At 41.0% G+C, this 13,310-nt stretch overlaps 1 protein-coding gene across 1 annotated transcript; it reads right to left on the minus strand.

The window, feature by feature from the left end:
* Nucleotides 1–12,210: 12,210 nt before the first annotated feature.
* Nucleotides 12,211–13,102, minus strand: LOC128411635 (cAMP-regulated phosphoprotein 19-like). Its single transcript, XM_053384056.1, has one exon. The coding sequence runs from the start codon at nt 13,004–13,006 to the stop codon at nt 12,668–12,670; it is 339 nt and encodes a 112-aa protein (XP_053240031.1). The 5' UTR covers nt 13,007–13,102; the 3' UTR covers nt 12,211–12,667.
* Nucleotides 13,103–13,310: the final 208 nt, after the last annotated feature.

Genomic DNA, 13,310 nt, shown 5'->3' on the forward strand with positions numbered 1-13,310 from the left:
TTTGGCAATATAAGTGATTGTGCTGGAGGATAAGAGCTAATATTGAGAGCGGAATTGTCACCCCTCCCCCAGGACCCGGGAGCGATCGGTGAGAGAGCCTGCGGAAGAGACATAGAAGACTTTGACAGCTGTCAAACTAGCTGTCAAAGTTGGGAAAAAAGGAGAACTTTGTTTCTGTTGTCTTTGCTGGTTATATTTGTTACAATTTGGTAACAAAAATGGCTGTAAGTGGAAAAACACTGGCTGAACTGGAGAGGACTTTTTTTCTCTTGAGAAAGTTGCAGGAACAGAGTGATGTTTTGGCTACAAATGTTACAATATTGAATGGAACAGTAAATAAAGTTACTGAGCCTGGGAGGGACTTGACTCAAGTCTTTGCAGCTGAACAAAAAAGTTTTGCAGTTGAACTAAAAATTTCTGCAGCTGAACAAGAAAAGAAATCTGAGAAATTTGAGAATGTGATGAAAGAGAAACATGATGATTTGAAGGAAAAGGAAGGAGGAGCTATAATGCCACAGATGATTAAGGAGAGCCAGAGGCCGGTTAAGATGGATACAAAGGAAAATAAGATCAGGATGATGAAAATCTGGTTTGAATTGAAGAATGGAGAATGGAGAGATCTCCTTATGTGGAGATCTGAAGACCTATGGAATACAAACCTGGCTAAAGTGGAAACTGGAGCTTTTGGGACATTTGGACTTAAGAGAAGCAAGAAACAAGATTTTGGCTCCACTTTTAAATATGGAGGCCTGGCTGGAAGAAATATGGACCTTATTGGGACAGAGCTTCTTCGAGATTTGGTGTTCAATATAAAGGACTATCAAAAAAACCGGCAGAGAGGAATTGAGAGAGAATTAAGAGCCTCGGACATGAGGTCGCCAGGCTGACAGCAGATGGACTGATGGACTTTTGTTGGGGTTCGAAACAGGGAAAGGGGGGGTGGGGCTTTGGTAATCCAAAGGGTGTACAATTATATTCTGTTTCATTTAATTTTGTTTTGCCACTAACATAAAAATGGGGAATTCGTGGAAGGGAATTGGGGTCGACCTTAGAAAAAGATTTTTAAGAATAAGTACTGATGTATAAAGATTGAGGTTTATAAGTTAAAATTGGTTAACTAAAATGAATTAAAGAAAATAAGGTAAAGTTTGGGGACAAGAACTTGCTGAGCTAAAAATTGGAACTGGAATACAAGAAGGGGAGGTGTGGGGAAGTCAAGGAAATTGGTTATTGATAGTAAGAAATGTAAATTTTATGTGTTTTTAATTGTTTTTTTGTTTTTTCTTTTTTTTTGAAAATTTCAATAAATATTTATGAAATTATAGGGACTTGGTTTTGATGAGACACTGTATCAGACATCGTTCCCCATTTTTATTTATTGACTTTGTTACATAAGCATGCATGTGTGTTGCACGTGCCTGTCTGTCTGCGTGCTTCCCTGCCTACATGTGATAGTATATGCATGTGTGTGACTACCTGTATGTGGGTGAGAGAGGGGGAGAGTGATGTCTGCCTGATGTCTGGTGCATGTGGCCAAAAAAAGCATAAGAACAAGGGTATCTTCTCCTGCGTTTGGGTACTATCACTCCTCCCCAACACAGTTGAATTTAATGGATGGAACTGAAAAAGACTGAGCTGTCAAAATGGATTTCCCCCCATCTTCTGATTTATAGTTCAGATAAACGTAGATTTGTTTCACTGTATTTTACTGAAGTAGTTTGTGTTGTATACAATGTGTACAATATGGTACCTTTCTTATATTATCAGGCTTGTTAGAGTTTATGCTTTGGCATGTGCATTTGTGATGATGGAGGGTGGGATAAAGGTACAATCTTTTCTTTTGTTTATTTCTTTACCCCACCCCTTTCTGCTCCTCCATCCACCATTGGAATGCTGCTCCCAGAAGGTTGGCCAAGTTCCAGTCTTCCCTTCAAGCTGAAATAGATTCTCCACACCTGACAGAAGTTTCCAGTTGATTCATTTACAAGAAGAAGTATTGAACAAGACTGGGGAGAGGAGACAGAAACTTCAAGAAAGGCTAATCAGTTCTTGGCTGATGAACCTACCTCTTCAATCTGCTCGGCCACTTGAATCCCAGTCCTCTTGTCTGTCTGCTGACCCTGTAATCCAGTGGGTGTTTTAAAATATAACTATTGCAGTTTGCTTCCTCCAGAGCACTAAGCTTCCAAATCTATTTTGATGGGTGTGTGGCTAGAACGTTGTGTTCCCCAAATGACATTATATAGTGAAGTACAGCATGTTTATTTTCTGTGGAGTGCATTGTAAAAGAAATAAAGATTGTGAACCTGCATCAGATTATGAATACTTATGTCCGAAATACTCCAGCTGTGCAGAACTGTAGACAAAATAGGCAAGTAATTATATTGCATCTTTTAAGAAGAAGTCAACACTGGAAATTATTAGCATGTCATTAAGGGAATTGTTCACACAATTTTGGAACAGTTGCAAAACCTTTCTCTTTCACCAGAATTTTGGCTGCAGGAAGTCTTTTCTAGCTCTTTGAATGGGTAGTTGTTCTGTTTTTGATGTTATCTGTATTGTGTTTGATGTTATGTTATGTTGTTATGTTATGTTATGATGTTATGTTATGTTATGTTATGTTGTTATGTTATGTTATGTTATGTTATGTTATGTTATGTTATGTTGTTATGTTATGTTATGTTATGTTATGTTATGTTATGTTATGTTATGTTATGATGTTATGTTATGTTATGTTATGGTGTTGTTATGTTTTATGTTATGATGTTATGTTATGTTATGTTGTGTTGTGTTATGTTATGTTTTGAACTACCTGGAAATGTGGTATACAGATATGTTTTATGGTGCAATCCTATGAAGTATGCATAGGATTGCAGCCTTCAAGAAGTAAAATATAGATTGCCTTAAAGAGTGCCCCCTGGGTATTCCCAAATACTCTCTGGTGGCAATATAGAAAATAATCTGGAAGGCTGTAATAGAGTACAAACTCTAAAGCTCGTGCAAAATACTTTGAATTTCCAACATCACACAGCACCAGACTATATATCTTGCTTCATCAACTCTGCTTCCTTCACCTTCATAAAAAAAATTGAAAAATTGCTCAAGGGAAAACAGAGTTTCTTACACAGGCTTTCAAGGAGACTTCAGAATGCTTAGGCTTGCCTTTTAAATTGACTGTTTACCAATTTAGAGTTTACACTTGGAGCATTAACTATCAGAAAAGGTTATCTTTCCTCAGTTCTCATGAAGGTTACCTCCTGCTGCACACTTGTGTACAGAGAGCATTTAGTTTCTCATATTACTGTGGCCAGAGATGTTTGTTTGTTTGTCTTAAATAGTGATCCACATGGAAACAGCTCCTTCCAACCCTGCTTTAATAAAGGAAACCCTTCTTAAAAACAATTCATTTCATGCAGGAGCAGATTTCAGTTCCTGTAATCAAAGGTTTCAGTAAATACCAATAATCAGAAATACCACTTTTCAGCCTACAACGCTGAAAGACATTTCCTATTTCTGCAGAAATAAAGCTTTGTGCTCTTGAAGACAGAGGCATCTCTGTGACCAATGCTGCCTTTAAAAAGGAGGGTGGGGGGAGTGTGAGAAATGCCTGTGGGATTTCTCAATGGGAGAAGCAAGCTGACTCCCAGGATCCCAAGTGAAGCAGGCGGGGGGGGGGGACACAAAGGCTCTAATTGTAACAGTAAACAGAGGTGCATGTCGCCACCAAATTTCAATGGGAATAATATCCTGCTTTGTTTGATCAGGCGTCCATCATATTCTTTAGGTTCTGTCATATGATAGCCAGCATGTTGGATGGGATAAACAGCTTTGGGGATGGATGGGCCAATTAATATCAGCCTTCAGAAAAAAAGAGAAAAGGATAAGAGGGGGAGAATGCAGATAGGCAGCCAATATATAAATAGAGACTCAGCCATACACAATAAACAGAACACATCCTTAGGTTTGGGAACAGAGGAGCTTGTTAAATGTTGAATGTCAGTGGTGAATGGCTGAGCTCAGAAAACTATCTGTCTATCTATATATAAAAACAGCCATGTTTGCCACTTCACTTCTCTCTGCAGCCTCCATTGTATCTTTTTGTCTGCATCGCCAAAGTGACCTCTAAACCCTGCAAACAGCGCAGAGATTTTTTCCCCTCCTTTCTCTATGTAGACTATTATCCTTTCATCTTGAAAGGTCATCGGGTATCAGTTGAGGAAATACACCACTTAGCTCTGAGCATTTGCTCTGTTTGAAGGGATTTGCCTGTTTGTTTTATAAATGGGAATGCTGCCCACAAACAAACTGAAAATTAGTTTGCCATGTCTTTCCACACATAGACCCACCCCCAAAACTTTCCACACATAGACCCATCCCCACCCCATAGGAAGAAGAGTCTAATTCCAAAGCATACTGAAAGATGTCCATCAAGATACAATATGAGCTTGGAGACTTGCCACTCTTCTTAAGCAGTTGAAGCCAGTTTGGGAAGAATGTGCAGCCTAAGAAGAAGAAGAAGAGTTTGGATTTGATATCCGGCTTTATCACTACCCTAAGGAGTCTCAAAGCGGTTCACAATCTCCTTTCCCTTCCTCCCCCACAACAAACACTCTGTGAGGTGAGTGGGGCTGAGAGACTTCAGAGAAGTGTGACTAGCCCAAGGTCACCCAGCAGCTGCATGTGGAGGAGCGGAGACGCGAACCCGATTCCCCAGATTACGAGTCCACTGCTCTTAACCACTACACCCCACTTGCCTAAGTGGTGGGATGGGAGGGTGGACATCTGAGTGCAATTGCGAGAATCCACAAACGGTTCCAAAAGACTAGACATGCAAAGTGCAGTTGCATCCATCATGAATCAGGCTGGGAAGATAAGACACAACAGCATTCAAAATATTGCTTCGTAGAAAGCCACTGTGCTGCAGTGGTTAGAATGTCAGCCTGGGACCTGGAAGAGACCAGTGTTCAAATCCCCATTCAGCCATGAAGTTCACTGGGTGACACTGGGTCAGTCACTGCCTCTCAGCCTAACCTCCCTCACAGGGTTGTAGTAGGGATTAAATGAGCAGGTGGGATCATGTACACCACATTGAGCTCCTTGGGGAAAGGGTGGCATATAAATGCAATAAACAGGAACAACTACGGTCGTACCTTGGTTTTCGAACAGCTTAGTTCTCGAACGTTTTTGTTCCCGAACGCCGCAAACCTGGAAGTGACTGTTCTGGTTTGCAAACTATTTTTGGAAGCTGAACATCCGACAGGGCTTCCGCAGCTTCCAATTGGCTGCAGGAGCTTCCTGCAGCCAATCAGAATGTTTGGTTTCCAAACATTTTGGAAGTCAAACAGACTTCCAGAATGGTTTCTGTTTGACTTCCAAGGTAAGACTGTATTACAAAAAATTCTTAGGGGAGCAGGAGAACTAGACTTATGTAAGAGGGGGAGACCTCTTAAAACTTATATAAGAGGAGGAAACCCTGTATTGTTGACTCTCAAACATTAAAAGTGTTTTTATTTGAGTGTCGGTCCAGCCTGCAGATTTTGTGGGGGATGATATATGTGGAGGTGCTTTTGAAATTTCCCCAAACCAGACTTCAGGGGCTTGTTGGGCCAGCCTCAAGGCACTCTGGGAAAGGGCCCAACCCCATTCACTGCACCATACAACAAACATACAGAACAATTCCAGGGAAGGTAGAGGTGGAAGAGAACTTAAATTCAGTTCAGAAAATCTATCAAACTTGCACTTTCTGAAACAACATGAGAACCAAAGCACAGGCATCTTTCAAAATTCACAGTAGTTCAAATGTGCAATGCATTGCTCCAGTCAACCAATGTTTACAAAAGTGCAGGCAAAAGTCCTTGCACAGGGTTTTTGCAGATGGGACTCATTAGTTGAATTCCACCCAGGACAGAGCTGGCCAGACATGTGCATTGGTTACTGATGCTCATTTCATTATTTTTACTTTTTACTTCTTCTTTTTTAGCACCGGGGCAGCAGAAGTTGCTATTGTTGTTGAATATGTTGTTTAAATTTATTGTTGCCACATAGGAGTCTCCAAGCAACTTACAGCATTTGAAGAGCATAAAGCATAATATAAAATCAGAAAAAATAACAATGCATTATAATAAAAGACATAGAATAACAGATAAAACAGCAGCACAAACTTCAGCAGAGTAGTGGTGCTTTGATTTAAGTGAGCTTTTCTAATGTGAAATGACACGTGCTCAGAGTATTTCCCATCTGTCCTAACATATCAGGAATATAGACGCAAGTGTAAAGCATGGAGGGTGAGTGGGAGAAAAGAATTGCTTATTGCATGCTTTACAACAGAAGTAATGCACATAGAATCATAGAACTGAAGTGTTGGAAGGGTCCATGAGGATCATCTAGTCCAACCCCCTGCAATGCAGGAATCTTTTGCCTAACATGGGGCTTGAATCCCAAACCCAACTGAGCTATCATGATTTCCAGTTAGATATGGCTCTCTAAAGGGGCCGCCAGTAAAACCACTAAGTCCAGGGTCTAAATTTCCCTAGTTGAACCACTGGCCACTCACCACCAGTTGCTGCTTGATGACTATCAACCAGCTAGCATGACAACTACCATTTCCCTATCCCATAAAGATGTTCTGGGCAGAGTGTTTTTCTGACATGCTACACCAATCCGCACCTGCAAATGGACTTCAAAGGGGCTCACTGCAGCCACCAATCAGCACCCTTTGGAGTTGTTACCTGAGCTCATAATGACATCAGGTGATTGACAGGCGAGTGACCCCACTCAGTCAAAATTAGCCCATGGAGGGCGGGAAGTTTTCCACCCCTGTTAGAGACAATTCTTTTGTTTTTGTTTTAAAAAATGATGGGCTCTGGAAAATTTGCCCATGATGTGATCACACTGCATCATGGATTCCGTATTCTTTAAACAGCGTTCACAATCCATCATCCCCTCTGCCTTTGTGTTTCAGCTGTAAACATGAATATAGTTTGTTGCAAAATGATCAAAATATCATAGAGATATAGATGGTTTGGCTGTCATACATATGTATTTCCCTAAAAAAAACTTGCAGATGGTTTGGCAGGAAATGATTAAAATATTGGAAGATGCAGACACTGTGAGAATACATAACGCTGTTTTCCCATAATGACATGAATCATACACATACATTGCAAAATTATGGCAGATTTCAGAAAGGTTGCTAGAAATCTTGGAACAAGAGTTCACAAATGATAGGAATTGTATCCTACATCCTACCCCATAGTGAGCTCATTCTCTGGTTGTGGGTCTATATGTAACTAAAACAGAACCAGCCCTGCACAAGATGGAGTTCTTCACATTGAAGAAAAAGTGTGAGAGGGAATCCATAAGCAACTCACTGAGGACTGAGTAAACTAGTGCAAACTTACTAAGGGGGTGAAACTGGAAACCAGGGGAGGTGGCACCGTAAGAGAGTATCTTGGGAAAGGGTGTGGCTAGTAGTTGGCTGGCTGGAACTCTGAGCAGGATCACTCCACATTTCAGCATTTTGTTGCAGGTTCCAAGTTTGTCAGGTTGGATGTTGTGAATGCTCTGTTTGAGTGTTCATGGCATGCCAAGCCAAATGAGCATGAAGCTAATTTCAATGGTGATCTCTGTTAGCCCAAATAGACTGAGAGGATCAGCATGGACAGCAAAGTCAAAATGAACTGTCTTTATAGCAGCATGCTCATACTATCCATATATACGTAGTGCCTTTCATATATAAACATTCCGTGTGTGTCACACACACTTACACACTTTTATTGCCTTTCATGCAACCCATAAATATTTAGTGCCTCTTTTTCAGGTTTCTATTCAAGAGATCTCTCCCAACTTGGAACTCTAATGTATTAATGGGACCCTGAAAGTCCCATACTTGCAACACATCATATGAAACTGTTTCCTGGGAGCAGCCGCCAGCATCAACAAGTCAGAAGGGCTGCTTTGAAAGTTCACTGGTCCCTCCCTGCCAGATTGAACACACCCAAGGAAAAGATTGGATTTTAGGTCTGGAAGGGGAGCAGCAAGTACTTTCTCATGAACCAGTCCAGAGGGGATAGTTACCAAACAAAAGGCTGCCTGGTTGGCTGATTTGGCCATGTAGTTAAAAGCAATCAATAACAATATCATCTAGGCTAAGCAGCCAACCTTAAAGAATACCTACACCTACAAAGCAGCTTGTAGTTCATGCAGTTTTGCAGCTCAATCTGCGAGAGTTTCATTGAGAGTAAGGAGCTTACAGATGTTCTTGTATGTATGCACTTCTACCAATGGTTCCATTCCTCGGAGGTGGTGAATTTGCCACACACTCCCATCTTTGAGGAGAAGGTATGAATCGGTCTCTCCCAGAAGGAGGGGTATCTTGTCCCATGTAGACAGAGGTACCCAATTACAGGCAGACGATTGGGCTTCTTTTCAGCCTGTGTAACCTCCTTCACACACACAAACTCCTTCTGTTTGCAGTGCCCTCTATAGTACGGGTTTCAGTCAGTTGCCTTGGGGTGGGGGTCACATAGGAATTTTGGGGGAAGCCCTTGATTGTCCCTGAGGGGGGGTCCTCTTTTTCACTTACTTCTCACTGTAGGGCTGTTATATTGTTGTTGTAATAATTTGGTCTTGTTTGGCATTCAGTGTGGAAGGGTAAGGACATTTGAGACCTTAATTTACAGGTACCCTGAGGCAACATTAGGTTAAAGGCACTCTTGAATCACCTTCCACAGACATTCACTTGAGTTTAAGAGTCCTTGAGGGTGCCCTTGATGCCTAGCATGCACATCTTGGTGAATGCTGAGCAGCAGGGCCTGGGTGAGTTTGCTGTGTCCATGTACGAACCAAGGTTTACTTAGCAAGGAGAGAGAAAATTCTCCCAGTCCTTCCCTAAGGTGCCACAGTAAGCAGCTCTAAACATGCCCAGGAAATGGGGTTGGGTGCTTCCCTCACGGAATTTAATTCAACCCACCTGCCCATACTGTCATAACTTGACTGCTGTTTAGCAGATCTTCTAGTGTTATACTTAAATAAAGATAACCTTTCCACCGTTACTCTGCCTCGTGAGTCTTCTTCTGGGGGTGTGATGGCAAAGGAGCCTTCTCAGTCTGAAATCAGGTGGCATTTGTGCTTGTCATGGAAAAGGAATGCAGTTCAATTAATAAAACACCTGAGTTTGTTTTGTTTTGTTTTTCTAGTGCTCCAGCACGTAGGACCTTAACCAACTGGTTCAAAATATAAGGAAGTGGCTTGATAATACAAGCTGTTTGACAGTCCAACAGACTGCCTTGGAAGGTAGAAGGTTTGACGTGGAGGCTGTAAGACTACCTATCAAATTTCCTCCACCAACAGAAAGTTGAAATAGAAGGCCTCTGAGCTGATATCTCTTCCAGCTCTACGAGTCTATTTCAAAACAAGTAATTACAAACTTTGGCAACATTATCTCTGCCAAGTTCCAGGCTGCCTAGAAAATTCTGAACAGGGAAGGCTTACATCCTTGTCACTAATTATTCCACAGCTGACAGGCTCTTAAGCAATTTTAATGGCATAGTCATGTTCTGAGTTGCTACAGTGCATCACCTCAACTGCAAAATGCCATTTACTGGAAGCTGAATCTATTCTTCAACGTTTGTGTGTGTGTGTGTGTGTGTGTGTGTGTGTGTGTTACAAAATCCAAAAGGCTCAGCAGCAGCCATAATCATAAAAGGAAAAGGAATAAACTGCATTGGCTTTACTCTTTGGTCAGCATCCCATAGTTCACAACACTGAAAATTAGCCACATCTAACTGTAGCAATAACAAATCCACGTTACAAGGAAAGATCACGCTCAGAAAAACACCCCTCCCGGGATTATAGAAAAAGTGTCTCCTGTGAGCTGATGCATTTAGGATATGTTGCTAGAGAATAAAGGATTTTGGATCAATTGAAGCGCAGCTTGGCTCACGGCTACAGAGAAAAGTGATGTATTTCTCCACAGACAAAGTTACCCTGTAGAATGAGAGACAAATGGGCCACGTTTCCAGTGGCAGCCTGTTTATAGTCAAGAAGAGTGATGACATCTCTATGAAGGAAGAACATTTTCCTCCCAGCAAAACATTTTTTTCTTAAACAGAAATGTAATGGGCAGTTGATTTTCACTCCTGCCATTTATAAGCGGTTGATTTACTACTCATTAATGTTGTTCACATCTGCTTCTCTAGTTTACCAAGATGTGGAAGATTTACCTGGTTGTTTATTTTCTTTTCAATTAAAATAAACCAACCAACTCGTGTTTCAAGGAGCAATGGATTCTCTCCTCTCTTTTTTTGTTTTGTTTTTTAGAACCCTGCATTCCATTTTTAGGGTTAGGTTATTCCAAAGCCTGGAGAACAGCTGCTAAATGTTTTGTGATATATTATGTATCTGATGCGGCAGGGATCACTCACCTTTGGGGGGTCAGTGGGCACACTTTGAATTGTCAGAAAGTGCTGTGGGTGCTAGTCACTGCTGTGGAGACATGGCATTAATGCAAAATGGCTGTCACATGTAATGAAACAGAAAAAGAGGCAGGGCCACAAAACAGTGCAGGCATGGTCCCTATTAGCCATTCCATCAATGAGAAAAAGGTACCAACATCAGCCACTTCCACACTTGCTCATAGAAAGAATCTCTTTGCACCTTTCCTTTGTTCAGAATGGACAAGGAGGAGGCAGAATGGGTGTCCAATCCTAGGATCCAGTGAAATGTAGGCATGTTCAAGGGTGTATGTTCAGTGTATCCTCTTGTGCATTGTGGATTGTTAGGGGATATTTACTAAGATCTTTCTTAAGTGCTATAGGAAGTACTGGCAGGCTTCACAAGAAGATGGATGACATGACTTTTAAAGTTGATAATTTGGAACAGAAAGTGACTGATTTGAGTCAAAAAGCGAACACCAACACAGAAATAATTCAGGACTTGGTACAGGAATCCACTTTGGCAGGACAAATGGTGGAGGAGAAGGAGGAGAAGGAGAAAGCTGCTGTTGTTGAACATAAAGTAATACAAGTGGGATCCGTGGCTTTACAGAAGCAAATTGAGGACTATAAGTTGAGGCCTTTTATGATTGAATCTAGGAAAAGTCAGACTTTGAGGATTGGATCCCGGCTTGGACTGAAGAAGGAAAGTTGGAAAGATCCCTCCATGCAGGGATTAACTGACTTCTGGGACATGGACTTGGGCTTGGAGGAGATTGAAGTTTTGGGGGCCTTTGGATTTGGAGGAATCTTGAAATATGTCCTGAAATACTTTAGCTTCAACTATGGAAATTTGGCTGAACTGTTCAGAAGGAAGAAAAGTATTGATAGGTTGGAGTTTCCCCGAGATTTGCTCTTTAGCATTAAAGAAAATGAAGAAGACCTGCAGATGGGACTTGGAAAAGAGTTAAGAGCCTCGGACATAAGATCACCAGGTTGATGGACTTTATGGAGTTGATGGAAAGGACTGGCAGAATCCGAAACCAGGGAGAGGAGATGGTGGAAGAAGATTGGAAAATTTAAAGTTTATATATAGACATATGGTAAAACTAATGAGTGATAGAAAAATGGTGGAATGATTTTTTATGGGCTTAGCAGAAATGTTATAAGGAGTTAAGTATATATAAGTATTTTAGTTTTAATGGAAAATAAGGTTTAAAAATATGTTATTTACAATATGATAGAAAATGGAGAAAGATGGAAAGGATTTGCTGAAACAATTAATAGAAGTGGAACACAAAAAGGGAGGTGAGAGGAGGTCGAGGAAACAAGGGAATGAAAGATAGAGTACGGAAAAGGGATGATGTATGTTTTTAAATTGTTTTTGTTTTGTTTTATTTAGGGTTAAGGTTAGGGAGTGGGGTTTGTTTAGTTTAGTTTAATGTGTTTAGTTTTGGGTTTAAGTTGTGTTTTGCATTGTCTATATACTGTATTGTATTTTTTTTCCTTTTTTTCTTTTTCTCCTTTTTCTCCTTTGTCTTCTTTTTTTTTTCTTTTTCCTTTTTGTAATCTATAAAAGTAATAAATATTTTTTTTTTTTTTAAAGGAAGTACTGGCAGGCATATTGGCTCCCACAAGTGCTGCACTGGTGACTTATGGAATTGAAAACAATGGTACCTGTCCATATCCATTTAAGGGTTTCCCATTTTCTTCTATGAGAGGGAAATAGTCTGAGTCAACACAGTCCTTCTTATCTTTTTTTTTCTTTTTTTTTAAATACATGCTTTACCTTCTAGCAACTTGCGGTCTAAAACCTCTAGTTTACAAAACCAAACACAAGAAACACAACAGGTGGTTGTATTCAATAGAAACATCCTATGCTGTAACTAAGGTGAACTAAAGAAAGCAGAAACATAAAAAAAATTGTCAAACCTGCTATGTCACTTGCTGGAACCAGCCCTACACTAGCGAATAGGTAATATGTAGATTTTTCAAGTAGATTACTTTACATTGCTCTAACAAAATGTGTCCTTTTTTAAAATCAGTGCATTGTTCTCAATTCTTCATTGGCCTACACAACTTAATTCTTAACAGGACTCTCTTACAATAGCAGCACAAGCTACCACTACCTGCAAAGCGGTCAGTCAATGACTTAGTGGAAACAAAAAATGTGAGAAGTAACTATTAAGGAAATATTAAGGGAATGAGAAGATTCATGCAGTTCTGCCATCTAGTCAGCCAGCCAGCTTGCTAGCAACAAGAGAGGGTTTCCGCTGTGGAAGTTCCTGTGGAGTGGGAATGTGGTCACCTGTAACTTCGGTCTTATCAGGAGCTGCAGTAGGGAGTTGCTTATTCTTCATCTTTGCTTTAGCCATATTGTAATCCCCAGAATCAAAGTACTTTTGTTCTTTCTGGAGCCGCTTTCTCAAGAAATCTGAGCCCCCAGGCGTTTGTCCCAGATGAGGATATCTGGCCTTCAACTTTGCTTCTTCAGCTTTCTCAGGACTAGTCACCTTGTCTTCCATTTCCTTCTGCTCCTCCGCCGAAGCGGGCTCCGGGCTCTCCGCAGACATGGCTTCCACACAATCACAGCAGCAACCCACCGGAGGAGAAAGGCCTGGAGCCGGCGACCAGCTGCTGCTGCTGCTCCTGCTGGTGGTACCACAACCGCACACCAACACAGTCCTTCTTATGGCACTGGGCTGCTGAGACTGGTTGCAATACACTACATGGAAGATGCCGAAGATACCAGTAGCAAAAGAAACAAATCATAGCTGCTATGCAAGTTACATTTTCTTCCATGTGATTTTTGCCAGTTTTGTGGCAGCCCTGTTTCCCCCATAATGCCTTGAACTACACAGTAACCTGGGCATTCTG

Source organism: Podarcis raffonei, chromosome 3, assembly GCF_027172205.1.
Source record: "Podarcis raffonei isolate rPodRaf1 chromosome 3, rPodRaf1.pri, whole genome shotgun sequence".
In the NCBI taxonomy this organism is placed as follows: domain Eukaryota; kingdom Metazoa; phylum Chordata; class Lepidosauria; order Squamata; family Lacertidae; genus Podarcis; species Podarcis raffonei.